Below are 20,526 nucleotides of genomic sequence, written 5' to 3' on the forward strand. Positions count from 1 at the left end.
CAGCTGGAGCGGAGTTGAGGCTTGATGCCTGGTTGCTGCTCCGTTCTATGTTTCTAGTCCCTAGTTTTTTGATCGCGGTATTCCTGTTGTGCTGGGCCCACCCTTAAGGAGAGGTTGCCCCTTTAAGGCAGGCCGCGCCCCTTTTAATGTCACGACCAACCTGAGCCAATCAGCTCTGAAGCACGCGCAGTGGGGGAAAAAGAGAACTCGCCTTTCTGTCGCTCAACCGCCCTCGACGTGGGTTGCGGCAAGTTAAACCGCTGGGGGAACGTATGCCCATTGGCCCTTGCGGGGACTGCGCTGCCCTTTTCATTGGTCTAGGCGGCTGCCCATCAGTAGTCTCGCCACGACGCTCCGCCCTCTGCTGGCAGCAGTCGAGCTAGGCTGCGAGAGAAGCGGGAAGGAGACGCTGCCCTTCTGAAACCATGGAGCGCGGCTGCACGGTGAGCGTTCTCCCCCCCCTTAATCCGGAAAATGGTATCGCCCGCTACGCTTAGGACAGGTGCGCGGCGGCCTCTTCCATTGTGATCGCGGGGGGAATGTCTATGTAAGATTGCCTTTTATTCTAGAGCCAGCCTTCCTGCACGGTTAGAAAAGCGGGTCACCTGTTGGGCAGGTGCTTTCGGTGAGACCCTCCTGGGAATGATGTGGGGGGGGATTGCCTTTGGCTGGAGGGCGGGGGTCCTCTACAGCTCTATAGCTGCTGCCCTATATCTGTGACGATTGAACTGCTTCACCTGTTCCCTCTCACCTGGACAGGTGAGCTGTCATCACCCGCGATACTTGGAGCTCAGTTCAGTCCAATTTTATTGTTTTTTATTGTATAGATCTGTCTATAACCAATAATTTCTGAATGGTATTGCTTCCAATACACTCTCTTGTTCTTTTTGGTTGTTTATTCTTGAATGTTATGGGGGAAATAATTTCAAATCTTATGACAACAAAAACAAGCAGCCACCTAATTTATTATTTACTTATACAAAAAAATTAACCATCCATTGTATTATTTGCTTATTCAAGGTGCAATTCTGTGCATGCTTAGATAAAAATTGAACCACAATTGCCCGGGAAAGTCAACAGCAGTTGACATCCGCAAACATTTAAAACAAAAAACAGGATGATGGCTTGGATCTGGATTTAGGTATACTTGGAACAGACTCTTTGAAATGATTGACTCTGTTCAGACGGCACACTAAGCCACCGTGGTTAAGCACTTTGAGCTAAACATTATGGCGTAGCGTGTCATATGAACCACAATTTAAGTGTGCCGTTTGAATCGTTCCTAGCCAAGGTGGCTACATAACCATGGGTTAAACATGCTCACCAACCATTTGCTGCAAATGGGTTAGCGGCCTAACCATGGCTTAGCGTGTCGTCTGAACAGGCCAATTGTGATTTAAGGTGTAATCCTATACATGCATATACAGAAAAAAAGTCCTATAACTCCCAGCATGCTGGCTGGGGTATGCTGCGAGCTTTAGGACTTCTTAAAGATAACAACGTAAGAAGAGCCCTGCTGGATCAGCGCATGGGTCCATCTAGTCTGGCATTCTGATCACAGGGTAGCCAGCCAGCTACCCACGGGGAAACCCACAAGCAGGATACAGGAGCAACAGCACCCTCCCACCCATGCTCCTCAGCAACTGGAGTACATTGGTATACTGCCCCTGATACTGGAGGTAGCATATAGCCACCAGGACTAGGAGCTCTTGCTAGCCTTCTACTAACCCTTTTAAAGCCATCCAAAGTAGTGGCCATCACTACATCTTGTGGAAGTGAACCCCATAGTGCTGTATGAAGAAGGACTATGAAGAATTTCCCTGCAATCAACAACCTCTCGCCCATGTTCACGCAGCAACTGGTTTTTCTGTCTAAACTTGCATAGGATTGCACCCTAATATGCATAGTTATAAGTTGCATACAGGACAAGACGTTCCTCAAAGATGTACAAAATGTGTGGCTTGCACGAACAAGTTCCACCTGCTAGAATTCCTCCTCCTGCACAATTGTTGAAAGGTGCAAGAAACTTGGTCTTCTTCGGCACCTCGGAGGGGTTGAGCAGATTTTTCCACTGAAAAAATCCGAGTGAAGGTTTACAACAGGAGTCCCCGAACCTTTTGGGTCGGTGGGCAGCTTTGGAATTTTGAGAGCGTGTCCCAGATGCTCTCACTACATAGCTGCCATGTGAGTGGAGCTGGTCGGTGGATTTTTTTTAAAAAAAACTTAAGACATTAATTAAAAAACCCGTGGGCACTTAAAGGGGTGGCTGCAGGCACCATGTTGGTTTGCAAAATAGACGTGATGCACGACGAAGAAGGCTTGGGTGATGTGGAGAGGAGAGCCACCCACTTGTAACACGATGTGTGTTTTGCCTTCAGCTCTTATGAGAAACCAAAGAGCCGCGTCCTGCAAACTCCACACGGAGTGATGGAGACTGATGCCCTGGTTTGATATGAATGGGATAGCTGACACCCTGCAGTGCTTTATCTTTGCTCAGCTGAGCAAAGGTTGCCATTTGCTCATCTATGCAGCAGTTTAGAAGAGGCGTTGCAGTTTTGAGTTTATGCTGGAGCATTCTGAATAGAATGGCTTTTTTTGGTTACATTAGAGAAGCCGGAAAGGCAGTTTTTGACGCTCTGGCCTTTTTATTGCAACAATCGAGACCTTTTGTCTCCCTCTGTAACTATTGTCAGAAGTTACTTTCCCCAGATCAGAGAGCACAATAGAAAGAAGCGATCTGGTTTTACTTCATCCGATGTCATACCCCTCCTACCAACAGGTTCCCCAAAAGTTAAAACTTGCAGTGTGGTTTTTATAAAAACAGTTGAAACTGCAGTCAGTCTTGCAAAAACAACAACAACGCCAAACACTTTTGCAAAACGGGCAAGGCTAGGAATCAAAGCTTTTTGGGGATGAAACTGATTTGGGTTCTTTCCCCATCTGGCCCTTGTGGTTGCCTTGTTTTGCGCTGGTAGATGGACAACAGAGGGTGGGCGTCCCTGTTGTTTCTCCTGGATCTCTCCGCGACGACCACCTGGTATCAGCGGTTTTGTTCCAGCTTAATGAAGGTGGTAAAACACCCCCTTTCGGCCACCTTTCTGCCTCCACGGAAATATACGGAGAAGCACTCTGTCACGGGAACAGTTTTTTGTGCTACAAGCCAGTCGTAAGTGTTCTGCCCCGAATGAGAACTAGGTCTCAGAAGTGACCCTGACTTGTTTCTCTTTGTTTCTCTCGGTGCTGGGAGTCTTTATCTTTTGCTCCAGCCATTTCAAGGTCACGCTGAAGAACTTTGGTTCCTTCACTCTCTGACGGCGCAAGGGACGGGACTGCCCACGTTCCGGTTGGTGCCGGGGTGCACAACCTTTTTGGGAGGGAGCGGAGGGTCTTGTGATAGAGATTACTCTTTCCTCGCTGCTGTTACTGGCAACAGAAGAGCAATCTGTGTCAGGATAGCAGGGGGAGGAAATTCGGGGTCAGGGCACCCAGCGGATCCGGGGTCAGGGTTTTCCAAATCACAGCAACGGACTGGAAGAGAACCACTAACCAGTGACTCAGTCCAGATAAGGCAGAGTGAGTGGACGCTTCTTCCGCCCGGAAGATTGATCTTCAACTTACTCTGGAGAGGGTTGAGTTCTCTGAAAAGCAGGAGTGGGTGGGTCCGGGGCCGTTTTCCCCACACGCTTCTGTTTTAAACTTAAGGTTTTCGTATTATGTTTCATTGCGTTGTTTTGTTTTCTAGCTGTAAGTTTTGTTTTGACAATCATCAGGAGAGCTTTGGCTGGGCGGGTGGTGATGTAGAAATGTGACAAATAAAATAATTTTGGGGTGGTGAAATCAAGGCTTTGTGGAGGGGGAGCACTTTTGATCCCCGGGTCCCAGGAGGTACAGCCTTGGGTGTTGACGGCACAGCTAAATGCTAGTAAAGCGGCCCATGGTGGTCTGGTAGGAAAGGGAATTAAGGCTCATGTTAGATTCGTTCAGTGTGGCTTTTCCTCCCCTTCTGCAGCCTGCGTCTGGCATACAGAGGTAGTTTTGCAATGGCATGTTCCAGAGGAGGACGAGTGATTCTGGGTCAATGGCACCTCTGCACTTAGAGGCAGTGTATCTTTGGGCATCTGTCCTGGGATGCAAATCCGTTGTCCTTCATGTTTTGCTCGAGAGTTTCCCGGAGGCACCTGGTTGGTCGGATGAGGAACTAGGCCTGGCCTTTGGTTTGGTCCAGCGAGGTGCAGTTCTGTAAACGTCCTGTATGCCAGGGGTTGAGAAGCAAGTCGGGCCAGGGAAAGGGTTGATTGACGTCAGGGGGCAGGACTGGTGGGAGGGGGAGGGGTGGCGTGGCATGGAAGGAGAGTGCCCTAGTTATCTCCAATTATAGGTCGGAGATAACAAAGGGATTGTTACCTTCCTGCCTCTTCCCCAAGGTTTTGGTAGCCTCCAGGCTGGGTGTGTGTGAACCTTGACAAGAGGAGAGGGCAGGGCCCACAGAGAAGCTGGATGGGGAACCTCCCCAGGCTTGATCAGGACCATGGGCTGGGGGTTCCTCATCCCTGCTATATGCAAGTCATCATCTCATTCTCCACATGTGTGTCCTTATCTAGGCAAAATGGCCCCATCTCCCGTCTCAGCTGTCTTGGAGGAATCCCAGAGTTTGCAGAAGTACAAAAAATGTTTTGGGGAGGAAAAAAACCTAAGTGGGGGGGGGACACAGACCCCTCCCCCACAAACAACCTAACAAGGGTGGAAATGGAATGGAATATTCTGGGAGAGAGCCTGGCTGGCGGGAAACCAGAACGTTTTGTTGCAGGTCTCACTTGTGTCCATTATTGCTCTTTGTAAAAACACATGACAAAAAGCTGCCCGAGATGTCCTTTGTATTTTTCTCCCTTTTCTGTTTATGTATATCGTGGTGGCCTTTGGCTCCAAGCAATGAAGTTACTCCTCCTCCTCCTCCTCCTCCTTTATAACTGCCCTGCTATTTTATGCAGCAGGCTGTACAGAAGGAGACGAGAGGGGGGTGCGGAGCCTTGCGGAAAGAAAAAAAACTACTCCACGCTCGATTCCGCCCCCCCCTCTTCCCTCCCCATCCCCTTTTCTTGTGTGTTGTGTCTTTTTTTAGATGGTAAACTGGCGTGTATGCCTCTGCAGGAGCCTTTTTGGGCTAAGGAGCAAAAAATACTTTAGAACCCTTCTTTAAAATACTTATTTATTTAACGTGCTATTTGGGATGTGTGCAAGGTAACTGGGTCCCACTTCTCCAAAGTTAACTGTACTGTTCATTGCATAGGATTATCTATGATGATGTTGATGATGTATCTCTGTCCCAGGAAGGAAATTTCCAACTAGGCCCAGACTGTAGAATCCTGAGGCCCGCAGCAAAGCAAAGCTGGATTTCAGGGAGAACGTTCTGAACGACGATCCTTTCCTGCGCCGTGCTCCAGCAAGAGCTGAAGGCCTCTTTCCGAAATGGCGTTCCAAAGATCCGAAGGGATGTCCATCATCCAAGCTTTGGCCATGACCGTAGCGGAGATCCCGGTGTTCCTTTACACCACCTTCGGTCAGGTAAATAGAAAAGAAGCCGTGGAGTCACAGTTAGCATCTATGGAATCAAGTCCATAGAGCGGAGGTCGCTCGGAGCCTCACGCTCACGGGCCAAGCCTGTCCCTCCAGGGGGGGTAATCCGTCCCTCTGAGTTCCCCTGGATGGCCACGCCTCCTTTTCCTGGCCACGCCCCTTCCTCCGAACTAACGGCCACTTGGTTTCCTGGCTTTTATGCAGGTTGTCGTCCCCCCCCCCCCCCCCAGCAGTCTAATATGTTGGAACGCCTCTCCAAAGGATTTACTTCCTGGCAGGAAGAGCGTGGAGCTAAAAGATGCTGGCAGTTTGGGCCTTTTGGCCCCGCCCTTTATGCCTTTGGCCCCGCCCACCACTGATTTATTTAGAGAAGCGCTCCTGGGTTCTTGTTGCAAAACAGGGGAGTGATGTGGCTATAAAGGCTGCTGCTGTTTTGGGTTGCAGTTTTGTTCATTCTCTTCCTCTCTCGTTTCCCCCTTTTAAAGACCGCCTTCTCTCAGCTGAGACTCACCCCGGGCCTGCGCAAGGTGCTGTTCGCCACGGCTCTCGGGACGGTCGCCTTGGCCCTTGCGGCTCACCAGCTGAAACGCCGCCGACGCCGGAAGAAGCAGCTCGCCCCGGAAAAGGCCGGCGCCAAGCCTGCCGGGGTTCCGGTCCCCATCTTGCCGACGCGGCGGGTCCCTTCCGTGAAAAAAGGTGCATCTGCTGTGCAAAGGGAGCAAGCTATGTCTATTGTTGTAATAATGATTGATTCTGCTTTATTATTCTTCGATGGCGATTATGAATGCCTGTCAGTAGGGCTGTTGGGGCGTAGGGCAGGGTGTTGAACGCCTTTTAATCCGAGGGCCAAATTCCGTCCGGGAGAAGCTTTTGGGGGCCGCATTCCAGGGGTGGGCGGAGCCAAAGGCAGAAAGAGGCGGGGCCCAAATCGCCAACCTTATTTCCGCTTAGAAGTCTCCGGCCCAGGGAGGCCGGGGCCAGTCGAAGGTGCTGCCGTAACCGGCAACGGGTTGTAGCGCAGGTGGAAGGGGGCCACCCCTACGAGCTCCTACGAATCTCTGGTGGTGGTGGTGGCGTTTTCCTGTATCGCTGTTTTATCTGCTCCCCTTGGCAATCGGACCCGGGCCCTTTCTCGCTCCAGGCTATTCGAGCAGACGCGTCCAGAGCCCCAGCAGCAAGAGCAACGACACGCTCAGCGGCATCTCCTCCATCGACCCCAGCAAGCACTCCAGCTCTTCGCACAGCCTGGCTTCGGTGAGGGCCCTGCTTCTCGCGCTGCCGTGAGGGCGGGGGCGAGGCTGAGAGTACACCTTGGTTGCAGACCTGCCCTGCATTGCGCGGTTGAAGGGTCTCGCTCGAGGTACGCTCGAGGCGCCTGATGGTCCTTCCTGCTCTTCTCGCCCGCTAGATGGTGGCCGCCAACTCCTCCAGTCCGACCCCAGCTTCTGCTGCACCCTGGGAGGCCCAGCTTTCAGAAGACCCCGGAGCTGCTGGGGACTGCAGTGCAGAAAACCTCTACTTTCAAGGTAAGGGATTGCAAAGCTTTGGATGCGGAAGTGCCTTTCACGGGGTGGTGTAGCGCGGACGCTCCCGCATCGCAGTCCCCGGAGCGGTGCCCCCACTCCCAAGAAGGGTCCAGAAAAGGCTGGTGTGTTGATCCTGGTCAGCAAAGCGGGCCTAGCGGTTTTCAACTCCAGCAGGACCAGCTCTTTTGTAAAGTCAGCAGGTGCTAATGACAGGCGGACTTTGTGTTACAATAACGAACAATATTTGCTTGTAGGGAAAATTAATCCCTCCCCCCCCCCCCCAGTTACTGTGAGCATTGCAAAAGGAAAGCATGAGTGGGTGGCAGAGGAGATCTCCCCTGCCAATCAAAAACATAGTTACTATAGTGAGCGGTTTTTTTCTTTCTTTGTCGTTAGTCAAATCCCAGAGATATTTCTGAATCTTTGGATACTTCTGCAATTTTGCATGAAGACTTTAAGTCTGCCCCAGCCTCCTCCAACCCGGCGCCTTCCAGTGGTGCCGGAGTACAACTCCCATCGCCCCCCAGCTAGCAGGGCAAGTGGGTCTGTTCTCTGTGGCTGATGGGAGTTGGAGTGCAGTACTTCTGGTGGCTCCAGCTTGCACTGTGCCAGTGTATTAATCCGAGAAATTGTATCTGGGAGTTGACTGCCTCTCCTGGTGATGGTTTCGTGCGACCGTCTTTAAGGGGCGGAAGGACCGGCCGGAATGTAGATTTCCTCCGGCTGCCAGCAAGCGCGTCCGCTTTGGGCCTTTCTTGCTTTGGCAGGGATGGAGCTGTTTGAGGAGGCCTTGCAGAAGTGGGAGCAGGCCTTGACCGTCCGGCAGCGGGATCACACCACCCCCTCGGTCACCTGGGACCACTCTAAAGAAGCGGAGCTGCTGCTGGAAGATCTTCCGGAAGTCAGGGTGAGCAGGAGGACATCCTGCCGGAGTCTAAGGCCAGCACCCAAAGATTTGGCGGGTTGATCCAAGACGTCATGAGATCTTCCCCCTCCTTTACCTCCCTGGCTTTGACCCTACGGATCCCTCTCCTCTCCGCCTCTTTTCTGTCTTGATTTTCCTTCCCCTCTGGTGCTCTTCCTGACCTTCTCTACACACAGGGGTGTTGAACCTCAGGCCTGTGGGCCAAACCTGGCCCACATGGATTCCCAGTCCGGCCTTCTGGGGTCTCCCAGACTGCCGTGCCCCATTCCCTTCGCCCGACCCCCTTTCCCTCCACAGTCGATTGGTGCCTTCCCAGCTTCTGCCCAGTTTTCATCCCATTCTAAAAGGTTGGAATGCCTCTCTGAAGGCTGAGATACTCTCAGGAAGAGCTTTTGGCTACCATAGGCTGGACTTTCTGGCCCCGCCCCTTCTGCCTTTGGCCCCGCCCACCCCTGGAACGCGCCCCCCCCCCCCCCGAGAGCTTCTCTGCAATGGAATGCGGCCCTCAGGCTGAAAAAGGTTCAACACCCCTGATATAGATAAATGATTGGGAATCAGAAACCCTTGTCTGTCAACTGCAAATCATACTGTAGTTGGCCAGTAGGGTCTTGATCTACCTTCTGCCTAATGGTGAACCCCCACCCCCTGTACAACTCACCCATTCCCACTCATCTGCCCCTTCGACAAGACAGAAATGTTGCTGGCAGACTGTAGGCTCCTCCACTGCTGTTCTTCATGAAGAACCCGGCACTTCCCAGGACAACAGTTCTAAAAACAGCTGAGCTAGGGTATATCTCAAAACCTAGAACAATGGACGTGATCTAGTAAACGGCGCATGTTTCCCTGTCTTAAACAGGAATCCCAGAAAAGAGAGTTTGCGGAGAGGCTGGAATTCCTCTTGAACCGAGCGTATCACCTCCAGGAAGAATTCGGCTCCACCCTTCCTGCCGACAGCATGCTGGTAGACCTGGGTGAGTGGTGCTGGGGGAGCCAGAGGTGAAGCAAAAGCAGGACCGACATCCGGAGCGCCTTGTCTGGTCTTAGCAGGCGCTGTTGCAGTTCTTTTGCCTTAAGGGCTGAATATGCGAGTAAGGTTGCAAACTATACACCCTTACCTGGGAGTAAGTCCCAATGAACTCACTGGGGCTTACTTCTGAGTAGACATGTATAGGTTTGCACGGTAATTCAATTATGCCTATTTAGGGGTAGTTATGATAGGATAGAGAGCCAGTACAGTGAAAACATTGCTGCTGTTTTTATCTGGTTGAGCTTTTATATTTTATATTATTTATTTATTTATTACATTTCTATACCGCCCAATAGCCGAAGCTCTCTGGGCGGTTCACAAAAATATTATGGTTTTATACTGTTGTTTTATACTTTGAATGTTTTTAATTTTTGTGAACCGCCCAGAGAGCTCCGGCTGTTGGGCGGTATAGAAATGTAATAAATAAATAGTGGCCACAGTGTTGAACTGGGGCTCGGGAGATCCGGGTTCTAGTCCTCACTCAGCCATGGAAGCCCACTGGGTGAGTTTGCGCCAGTCACAGGCACTCAGCCCAACCCAGCTCACAGGGTGGTTGTTGTGAGGGTAACATGAAGGATTATGTGCGCTGCCTTGGGTTTCTCAGAGGGAAAAAGGCAGGATATAAATGTAATAATAAATAAAATATTGGTTGTTCTAAAAGTTCCCATTAGTGGGAAATTCGGCTAGGGGGCAGGTGTGCTTGTCGTGCTATCTGGCCCATTATTACATCCTGTTTTTTCTTTCTTTCTGCCGTTCCCAGAGAGAGCGCTTATGTTCCCCTTGACCGAGGAGTCTCTGAGACTTCGGGCTGACGACGAAGAAGACAGCTTGACGTCCGAGGACTCCTTCTTCTCTGCCGCTGAGGTGACTCCTTCAGGGAGCCCTTTCCACGTCGTCTCGTCCGCCATGTGGCCTCCCGTAGGAACCCAGCCTGTTTCTGAGACTCATGGGGCTCCCTAAACTTTTTTGGATTGGTGGGCACATTTGCGATTTTGAGAGAGTGTTGTGGGTGCGTTCACAAAATGGCTTCTGTGGGGGTGGGGCTTGCAGTAGTCTAGCCTGGAAGATCCAGAGGCGTGGATCGGCGTGGCGAGGTCTGACATGGCCACGACTCCCTTACCTTTGGTTAGTTCACTTTGGCAAAAGTCATTAAACTCCCAGCATTAAGGCTACAGGGCTTTCTGGCCTTGTTTGCTTTTTTTTGCCTTTGACGCAGCTCTTTGACTCCTTGCAAATCGGGGAAATGCCGTTCCCGCTCTCCAAGCCGGCCGCTGCCTACGAAGAAGCCTTGCAGCTGGTGAAAGAAGGCAGGATTCTGTGCAGGACTTTCCGGTGAGTGAGGGGGTGGCGGCAAGCGGGCTTGGGAGCGCCTGATGATCCAACACCGTTCAAGCGAAGCCAGCGTGGACTCAGTCCTGCAGGGCGGGAGCCTCAATGAGGGGGCTCTGAGCTACTTTACATGCATTTCTATAGCGCCCAAGAGCTGAAGCTCTCTGAGTGGCTCACAGCAATGAAACGTTCACAGCACCACGAGCCTCTTGTTAATGTCGCTCTGTCTTCTCCCGAACTGAATGCAACGCTGGAGGTTCTAGCAAACGAACAAAGCAGGGGTGGGCAACACACGGGCCACGTACGCCCCCCCCCCCCCCGGGCTTTTCTGCGTCCCTGATGGCTCCCCCGCTACTGCCATACTGGCCGCTGAAATTTGGCAGCCATGGGTGACAAAAAAAGCAGCATTTTTGTTTCCAAACCAGGCATGCGGGAGCACAGTTTTGCTTCCAAATGAGGTACAGTTTCTCTGCACATCTTGTTTTCAAGTAAAATCGTTGCTTTTTTGCCTCCCTGTCGCCAACCGGAGGGGGGGAGGAGAGAAGCGGTGCGGCCCCCAATGCGGTCCTGCGGGGCAGTGCGGATCCCGGATCCCTGAAAGTTGTCCAACCCTGGAATAAAGGCTCAGGAGGGGGTGGGTTGAACGTGGAAGGACCCCTCTCCACTCCCTGCTTGGCCACAAACCTTCTTGTGATAGCCTGGTTCCTCCTTGCGGGAGTGGAAAGGAAGTGTTACGAGAACGGTCATGCCGTTTTAAGCCGTACGTTTTCGTAGAAGTGCTTAAAAACCAGTGTTTGCCTTGGGATCCGTGGTTGACGTGCGAACTCCCTGTTTCCTCCTCGTCCTCCTCGTCCTCCAGAACAGAGCTTCTCGGCTGCTACAACGACCACGACTTCTTGGCGAAGCTGCACTGTGTCCGAGAGGCTTTTCAGGTAGATCCCTTTGGAGTTCTCCCAACCCCACCCTACACTTGGGACGATGAAACGCTGATCCATGTGGGGTGGGGACCCTAAGTCAGCGAGAGGGCACCTGCGTTGCCTGCACGACATCCCGCGTCCAACCCCCGGAATGTCCTGTTAGAACGGGGGGGTGCAGGCACACCCATACCCTTATGGGCACACGGGCACGTGTGTGCCTATCCCAGCCATCCTGATACCAATTGCTTTTATCAGGAGCTGTGGGGGAGAGGGAATGGAGCATACAGGCAGGAGGGAAATTGGCAGGGGGAATTTCGTGGCAACGGGGCGGAGTGTTAGGGCCCCCTTGGGGGAGGGATTTTGTAAAGGCCTCGGAGAGCTGCATGCAGCCCTCCCCACCCGGGCCACAGGTTGTGCACCCCTGTGTTAGAAGGATCAGGTGACAGGTGTTATGGGGAAAGACCCCTCTCTGCCTGGGAGAGAACTCCTGGAGAGGTGTTGCCAGTCCGAGCAGACAGGATTGGGCTAGGTGGAGAAGTAGTCTGGCCGGCTATAAGCCATCTTCCTGTTAAAGCAGCTCAGGGGTAGAGCCCTTGTTTTGCACGCAAAGAGTCCTGGGTTCAACCCCCAGCAGTATCTCCAGGGAAAGAATCATTCCTGAAACCCTGGAGAGCTGCCTGCCTGTTGACGATCCTGGGCTGAATGGAGCCATGGTCTGTTTCAGCGACTTGGTTGGACGTAACGACAAACCATGGTTTAATTAAACATGGTTTGTTGAATCATGGGTTGTTGTTACTTGCGAACCCTTAACATTGGGTTGTTAACCATGCACAATCTACGAAGAGAGCCCATGGTTTGTTGTTGGGTTGTCAATTGAGGGTTGTTTGAACCATGGGTTGTTATGTGCGAATCTAGAATTGTGGGTTGTTTATCAGTTGTTTGGGCAAAACAAGAACAACCAGCCTCTTTAATCCTGGATAGGACAACAAGACATGATTTAAATAAACCATGGGTTAGCGTGATGTGTGAACCAGGCCAGTATGAGGCAGCTTCCAATGTTCCCCGTCTCTGGCATCTCCAGGGAAAAAAGAACTGGGAAAGACCCTTTGCTTTCTGAATCCTCGCAGAACCTCTGCTGGGCAGACCAAAGCATCCTGGCCAGACAAATAGTTCATAAGAGTCTTGCGGCATCAGACCAAAAGCTTGTCTGGCCCAGGGTTCTGTCTGCACGGTGGCCAACCAGCTGCCCCTGGGAAGCCCACAAGCAGGACACGAGTGCGAGAGCAACTGGTCTACGGGAAGCACGCTGCCTCCGATAACTGGGAAACTCCGATAGTCTTCCCTAGTTGAAGGCGGCTTGCTGTCTTGGACAGCTTCCCAGGATGGCTCTGGCGTTTTCTTCCCTGTCCACGCCAAGAGGTTCTTTTCCCGCTGGTCTCTCCTCAGGCGCTCCTTCAGGTGGACAGCAACCAGTCGTTTTTTGGGGAAGTGGGGAAACGGATGGTGATGGGGCTGATCACCAAGGCCGAGAAGGTAAGAGGCCCTGTGGCGGGGAGCGGCAGCTGAGCTGTCCCTCCGAGGGCAAATGCTTCTCCGTTGGCCTACTGAACAAGGCACACTGGCTGGGCTCGCTGCCCTTTCGATGTTGGTTTCCCACAGTGCTCCGTGCTGATGTTACCATTCCAGGGGCATTGTGGGAAAATGTAAATGGCAGCTAGAATGTTGGCGTGAGGAGGGTGGGGCTCAGCGCCAGGCCCAAACCGTTGGGTGCTGTGCAGGACATGCCTGTCAGCCACCTTTTCTGCCAGGTAGGGCTACCAGGGCCTGCTGCCGCCCACCGAGGGGTACGGTGTTGAGGTCCACCTCATGTCTTGGACCTGCCCCGATTGAGCCCCTTCTGCCCTTTGCGACTGTAAGGCCAGGGTGTCGAACCTCTTTCGGCCCGAGGGTCACCACCCATTTCCGAGGCCCCGTGGTGGGCGGGGCTTAAAGCAAAGTGGGCAGGGCCAAAATACCAGCCTACTTGAGCTGCGCGAAACCTGGGAAATCCAGAAACGTTTGGCGGTTGTGGGACAGGCCGGAGTTTCAAGACCGCTGCATCAAGGCAACTCCGCGAATCGCCGCCAAAGCCTTGATCGCCGCTCTTAGGAAACCCCACGGTGCGTTTCAGCATCGATGTTGCCAGCGGCAATGAAATGGGCTCCCTTTTAGCTCTGGTCAGTCTTCTGTGTCTTCCCCGCCAGAACACCACGGGCTTCCTCGAAAGCTACGACGAGATGCTGCGCTACACGCGGAGGCAGGAGACCTGGCCGACGACGCAGAAGGAGTTGGAAGGGCGTGGGGTTCGTGGAGGGCTTCTTCTCTCTTTGCAACCACACATGTGTTTACTCGGTCCTGTGGGTGGACTGATGGCTGTGCGATACTGGGGTGGGCAGAAGGTGGATCTCCAGACGTTCCGGGCTTCAACTCCCAGCATTCCTGACCGTTGGCTGGGCTGGCAGGGGCTTCTGGGAGTTGTAGTCCAACACATCTGGAGCGCCCCAGGTTGAGGAAGGCTGTTTTAGAAGGATTTTTAAAATGCTGCATTTTTATTGTAGCTGCCCCTTCATTGCCATATTTTTCATTTTTTTTAAAAAAAGGTTTTATTTTGTTTTTCTAGATCTGTGTTCTGCCCAGAGAATATTTGGAGGCAGGCAGCCTTATCAATTTAATAAAATGAAATCAACCCAATCAAATCCGGTTGGCTGTTCTAGGAGGCAGGATGCTGGACCGGGCAACTTCTGCTCTGAGCCCGCAGGGCTGTGCTTGGCATCCCTGCCTTGGAAACTCACCTGTCTCTCTCTCTCCTGCCCTCTGGCCAGGTGGTTTGCATGAGCTTCTTCGACATCGTGTTGGATTTCATCCTCATGGACGCCTTTGAGGACTTGGAGAACCCGCCTTCTTCAGTACTTGCCGTCCTGCGGAACCGGTGGCTCTCCGACAGCTTCAAAGAGACGGTGCGTCCATCCAACCCCCAACGCCCATCCTGGCCGGGGATGGTGGGAGAGGTAGCCCAGCAGTTGTAGAGGGCAGCAGGCTGGCGAAGGCTGAGCCGGACCTGGGGGTGTCGCACCTCTTTTGAACCATATTGAACACACATGCACACACGGAGGGCCATATGTATGCTTCCTCAGGTGGGCTCAACACCCCTGACCTAAACCTTATGTGGGGACGCCTAGTCGTGGCGATTCAAGTGTATAGAGAAGCTGCTTTCAAGAACAAGTAGACACCTTGACCTAGTTCTGTTTTTTATTCTTCAATTCCAGGCCCTCGCCACGGCCTGCTGGTCGGTTCTGAAAGCGAAGAGGCGACTTCTGATGGTAAGGGAAAGGAGCACGGGGAGAGGCATACAAACACTACGAGTGCTGACTAGTCCTGGGTACTGCTGACTAGGCTCTCTTGGAATCGTGCGGCTGGATCCAGTTGTAGTCACGCTTAGGCCAGACCCATTGAAATAAACAGGGCATAAGTCACGACTAACTGAAGTCCCATTGACTTCATCCAGTCTACTTAAGTGTGCCTACATCTGGATCCAACCCACGATGTTTCTGGCCCGCTCTGAGCCATGGTTTCACTCTCTGGCTTGCATGGGCGGACAACGTAGCGCTTGTAGGGGGCCGGTGTGGCATTTGCGCGAGGCCAAGTTGTGTGAATTGGAGCCCAGAGGAACGAGGCCCTGATGCTTGTATGGGGCTCTGTGACTCCAGCAGCCTCCCCATCCTAAAGCACCGGAGGAGACGCAACTGGAATTGCGCATAGAGCGCTTTCTGTGGCAGTGTGGATTGCTCCCTGCGTCCAGCTCTGTGCATGCGCAGTGGTGTCTGTGGAATCTCTGATTCTTCTTCGTGGCCTTTGTGCATCACGCATAAGGACTCTGCATCTGTGTAGAGCCTCGATTTGGGAAATCTACAGCTGAGGAACTGTTGACGGGAGCCCTCCCCTACCATCCCACTGAGCATGCCCCATCAGGGTCCCGCCTATTCCCACAGCTCTTCGTCGACCGCCTTTGTGACCATTGAGTCGCAGAAACGTCACGCATCCCTCTTTTCCCCTCCTATGCATCAGGTTCCAGACGGCTTCATCTCTCACTTCTACTCCGTATCGGAGCACGTCAGCCCCGTTCTGGCTTTCGGATTCTTGGGTCCAAAGGAACACCTGGCAGAAGTTTGCGGCTTTTTCAAGGTAAACTTTGTTTTTGAAAAAAACGGCAACTACTTTATCTAAAGCCGGGGTGAACCTATTTCAGCCCAACGGGCAAACCTCAGTTTTGGAGAAGCTCTAGGGAGCTGCATTCCAGTGGTGGACCTCCAATGGCAGCCATTTTGTGAGCCCACGACACTCTCTCAAAGTTCCAAATGGCACCGAAAGGTTGGAGACCCTGGTTATTATATATATATACACATACACACACCCATATATTATATATACATTTATATATTTTCTCTATATAACAGACACACACACACACACACACATGGAAATTCTCCACTTTTATTAAAAACGTTATGGGGCTGGTTTATCTTTCTCTCCCAGCACCAGATATTGCAATATTTGAAAGACATGTTTGACCTCGACATTGTGAGATACTCAACGGTGTCGCTACTCGCGGAAGACATTCTCCAGCTCTCCCGTCGCCGCAGCGAGATTTTGCTGGGATACTTGGGGGTCGAGACCACCCAGGAGATGAACGGGACGCTGCCCAGTGACATTGTGCCCTTGGAGGAGTTCAACTAAGCTCACTCGTGTCGGCCACAAACTTCCTGGCTTTTAGGGGATTTTCCTTTCGGCGGGAACGGTCTATCGCCACAACGAAGTGGCTGAATCAGTGGCAGAAAATCTCTCTCTCTCTCTCTTCCGTCCCCAGGACAATTCAGGGCATTGGCTGACTGCCCAGATGTTTCTAGCTGCACCTGGAGGCTCGGCAGAGAGCACTCGAGGACACTCGCTGAATTTGCTGTGTGCTCTCCTGTCGTTCCTCGTTAATTTTAGGTTTTTAAACGATAGCAAACACACTTGGGCTCAGCCCTTCTACCGCTCTGCTGAACTTGCAAAAGGGCATAGCTCACGGGCACGTTCCCTCCGGTTTAAATGTGTGAGCCGAAAGTCAGGGCAGGGGCGGGAGAGGCACAGAATGTTTCCTGACACCCCACCCCCCCGCCCGATTCAAAAATGAGAGGTTTCCCTTTTGTTCCTTTTTAATGTGACTCGTTTTGCCGTGACTGTATGTACATTCAGGTCCATCACCTTTCGTTTTGTTCTAACGTTACAAATTCTGCTCCGTGTGAGGATCTCTTGATTGCACGGAAAGAAGTATGCCTTCCCCTTGCAAGGGGTTAAGCTCATGTTTCTGTAAAGCACTGAGAAACGGCCCTCGGGAGACATTGGGAGTTCTGTTCCCACCGTCCTCAGGCAATGTGGCTGGTTGGGGCAGGATGGGAGTTGGAGTCCAACAAGGTGGAACTAGAGGATGCTTTTATGAAACAGAAAATTTGTGTGGGAACCCATGACTTGCGAGGGAATTAACCATCTTGCATAGGTGAGATGAAATTCATGTTTTCCTCCCTGCTCTTATTGATCCAGACGCCGGTGACTTCTTTCGTCCACAAGAGGGCAGGTACTAGACCTGGGGAGGAGTTTATTGGGTTTGGAAACCCCCACCCACCCCGGCATGTCGTTCCTTTAGGCTCACGGAGTAGGTGGTCCACTGATCTGATGCAACCCCACTGAGTGTTACTTGATACTTGCAATCCCTCCTGTTCTTACAGACTCAAGCCAGCAGCAAAACCCAGAAGGTTTATTGTCACTGTTTTAGCGTTGCAGCTCTGGCAGAACGCATTGCTGTCTTTAGCGTGCAAGTTGGCTCCTTTGCTTGGGAAACCGGTCCGAGTTGGCCCGTGATTCCCGGCTTGCCATGGAGGATCCTCTCATCTTGTTCCTGAAGCTCACGACAGGCGTTGTGTGCGACGCCCCGCGGGGAAACAAAAACGGGCAGTGGACCCTTCCCGCCAAACCGCAGGAGGCCACTAGCGAGGGAGTACTGACGGCTGGCTGCTTCTCTGAGGTTTAGGATGGGGTCCCAGCGCTTTCATAAAGCGCCTATTAACCTCCATGCCATGACCAGGAACCCTGCAGTGCCTTGCACAGCAGCCACAGAGAGGTAGTTTTTCAAATGAACCGTTCTGGGAAACCCTGGGGAGAAACTTGGTGCGGTGGCGTGGAGGTTTCCTCAACCATGGCTGGCCTTCCCTCATGGCGCGATGGCATAGCGGAGGGATTGCCGGCGGCGTGAGGTGGCCTGGTGGTGGGTGGGCTGACTCTTTAGACTCACAGACCCGGTAGGCGCACCGAGGTGTCCCATAATCCTCTGCAGAATACGGCGGAATCTCAGCACACAGATTATTGGGAAGAGGGAGTCTTCTGAAGATAGAAACACGCAGGCCTTGTTGGGTAGCCCGTGGGAGTTTTTATAGAGTGTATATAGAGTGACTACACAAGCCGCCCTGGTGCCTTTCTAGTATTTGTTCGTAACAATCAGTCTCGCGCAACTCCACCGCCTTTCAACAGGCAGTAGCATCTTTTAACGCACACTGGCAGATGGGAGAACATGTGTAGCGTGAGCTGCACTTTGGAAAGCAACACGGGGAAAGCTGAGCGTTGTACAAAAGACAGATTTTACAGTATTCGGCGCACCAGAGAGTTGCTGGCAGCAAATTTTTTAATCCGTCCATGCCGTGAGTCTCTGTACGAGGAAGCTCTCGAGTTGTACAAAGAACACAACAAATCAGAGAGCCTTTGTATAGCAAAGGATGTAGCACGAGGTGTTAATTGTACAAAATGATGGGGAACTCGAGGCTTCCTGCTAGTTGTGTAGGTGTTAGTAGCTTGGCAGAATTCCTCAGCGTAGGATTTGAGGCGAAGGCTCAGACGGTCTAATCCTTCCAACCAGCCTTGCCCAACCCAACACTCTTGAGATGTGTTGGACTACAGCTCCTATCATCTGTTAACATGGGAGCTGTAGTCGAACACATTTGCTGGGTTGAGCAAGGCTGATCTGAATCATGGGCTTGCGCACACCAGGGGAGCCAAAGCCTCCACTTTTGCTTTAGGACATACCGTAGGAGCATGTTTTGCGCAAACTCTGGGGATTCTGGATTGTTCTGAACCAAGCTGGGTTAAAATTCTAAGTGCATAGCTTATAAATAGATAAATTAAAGTCTAAATAAGAACTTTGTTAAAACAAACCAGGATTAAGCCATGATCTGATATCTTGGTTTGTTAACCAATGTTGGTTAGAGTACACCACAGTTCCCCAAGTTTGTATGTAATGTGGATCTGTCATTTTGTCCTAAACCAGAAACAGAAGCTTTTGCCATTTCTCCTCCTAGATGTGAAGGAGAGTGTGCGAGCCTGGAGTGAGCTTGCACCTAAGCCAGCCTTCCTTACAACTTCCATCACCCCTGACCCTTGGCCATGTAGTTTGGGGCTGATGAGAACTGGAATCCAAGACATGGAGATGGGGAAAGATCCTCTAAACAGAACCAAGCTTAGGAGTTAAACCTTCCCCACCATCTGAGGATTAAAGAATCTGAGGACAGAAACTCATTTCAGTCTGAGGTGCCTGCCTGCTTGTCTTAAACAGCAAATAAAGGCCTTGAAATGGAAACGTAGCTAGGCAACCATGTGCCAGAAGTTTTTGCCCCGTGGGAACAATCTGTTGTCGCTGTGTAGACACAATTCCAGATGTCTGTGCTTCTTTCCCCTATGGCAGCCTTCTGCAACCTCAGGTCCCCTGACATTGTTAGGCTACAGGTTCCATCATCCTGAGCCAGCTTGAATGGTCTGGGATCATGGGACTTGTTGTTTAACAAAGCCGAGGGGGTGGGGTGAGGTTGGGAAAAGCTGCCCTTCAGGAACTGTCACCTTGGGCTAGGCCCAAAATCCAGGATTTGCAACAAGTACAAGGTTGAACGTGAGCTCCAGGAGACAGCTGCGAATTTGTATCACCAGCCCTGACAAAGAGTTGTCTCTTCTTGCTGAGGTCTCTTGAGATATTGGCACTCCCCAAAACAGTTTTTGGTGCCCTGTTTCATCCAAGGGGTGCCCTGTTCCGCCATGACTCGGGAGCATTTTCCAAATTTCAGCCCCCCTTTTGGAACCTGTTCTGTTAGGTTAAACTGTTTTGGAAGGAAGGGGGCACACTGCATTTTGCACAGTTGAGTTACTTGCTTCGGGATCTGGTTTCTTCGGAAGCGTGATGAGGGGTTGCCACCGGAAAGGAACCCCGCCAAGACAGTGGCTGGGCTTTTAGCATTTGCACACAAAGGCTTGTTATTGACTGCAGATCAAGACCCTTTTAAAGCAGCCTTCCCCAGACTTCCGCCCCCTTGGAGTGCAACTCTTGATGGGAGTTGTATTCCAACACATACAGAGGGCACTAGATTGGGGAGCGCCATCTTAAAAGAACGGGTGGTTCTTCTCCTTTTTAAAGGACATTCCCGTGAAATCTGAAGCTAATGAATGTAATAACTTCTGTGCCTAATTCTCTTTCCCCCCCTCGTTTTTCTTCTTTAAGCTGTAAATAGTCATCTTTTGTTTATTATTGCACTGCATCTCATCTCCTTTGCAACTAAAACTTTTGTATCCTGTTAGGATTTTTGGCACTGAAAAGCAAAGTCAAATAAACATTTCCTTCATTAGCCAAACTGGTCTTGAGGGTTTGTGGTTTTCGCGTGTTCGGGATCTGCTTGCAGATTCGAGAGAGAGGTCCCTGAGGCCATCTACAGCTGGGGTGTTGAAGCGCTTTCAGCCCAAGGTCCGGGTGCCATTTCGAAGGCAAAAGGGAGGCGCATTTTAACTTCAAACTCTTACGGCCAGTGACTACTTAGGAGAGCATGTCAACCTTTTAGAATGGGTGGGTGGGGGGGGAAACACCCAGAAAGCAGGAAACGACCGAACAATTGGTTAAGGAGGAGGCTGTCCATGGCTACTAGCCCTGATGGTTATATGCTACCTCCAGTATCCGGAGCAGTAAGCCTGTGTGCACCAGTTGCTGGGGAACATGGGTGGGAGGGTGCTGTTGCACCACATCCTGCTTTGTGGGTCCCTGGTTGACAGCTGGTGGGCCACTGTATGAACAGAGTGCTGGACTAGATGGACCCTCGGTCTGATCCAGCCTCAGGGCACTTATGT

The 20,526-nt window shown here is 51.8% G+C and overlaps 2 protein-coding genes across 2 annotated transcripts in view; both read left to right on the top strand.

Annotated features, from left to right (window-relative positions):
- NUP188 (nucleoporin 188) overlaps nucleotides 1-20,526 on the top strand; it is a 174,411-nt gene that overhangs the window by 78,355 nt on the left and 75,530 nt on the right. The window lies entirely within an intron of this gene.
- MIGA2 (mitoguardin 2) lies at nucleotides 385-20,033 on the top strand. Its single transcript, XM_063144496.1, has 16 exons — nucleotides 385-443; nucleotides 5,328-5,562; nucleotides 6,060-6,270; nucleotides 6,716-6,828; nucleotides 6,983-7,100; nucleotides 7,868-8,007; nucleotides 8,882-8,996; nucleotides 9,813-9,916; nucleotides 10,269-10,384; nucleotides 11,241-11,313; nucleotides 12,745-12,831; nucleotides 13,542-13,640; nucleotides 14,160-14,294; nucleotides 14,604-14,657; nucleotides 15,403-15,519; nucleotides 15,871-20,033. Exons 2-16 carry the CDS (start codon nucleotides 5,467-5,469, stop codon nucleotides 16,069-16,071), a joined length of 1,779 nt encoding a protein of 592 aa, XP_063000566.1. The 5' UTR covers nucleotides 385-443; nucleotides 5,328-5,466; the 3' UTR covers nucleotides 16,072-20,033.

Source organism: Elgaria multicarinata, chromosome 19, assembly GCF_023053635.1.
Source record: "Elgaria multicarinata webbii isolate HBS135686 ecotype San Diego chromosome 19, rElgMul1.1.pri, whole genome shotgun sequence".
Classification (NCBI taxonomy): Eukaryota; Metazoa; Chordata; class Lepidosauria; order Squamata; family Anguidae; genus Elgaria; species Elgaria multicarinata.

Coding starts and splice junctions, on each gene's coding strand:
- MIGA2 (XM_063144496.1), top strand. CDS start 5,467: ATGGCGTTCCAAAGATCCGAAGGGATGTCCATCATCCAAGCTTTGGCC. Junction 6,829..6,982: donor CTTCGCACAGCCTGGCTTCG/GTGAGGGCCCTG, acceptor CTCGCCCGCTAG/ATGGTGGCCGCCAACTCCTC. Junction 8,008..8,881: donor AAGATCTTCCGGAAGTCAGG/GTGAGCAGGAGG, acceptor TGTCTTAAACAG/GAATCCCAGAAAAGAGAGTT.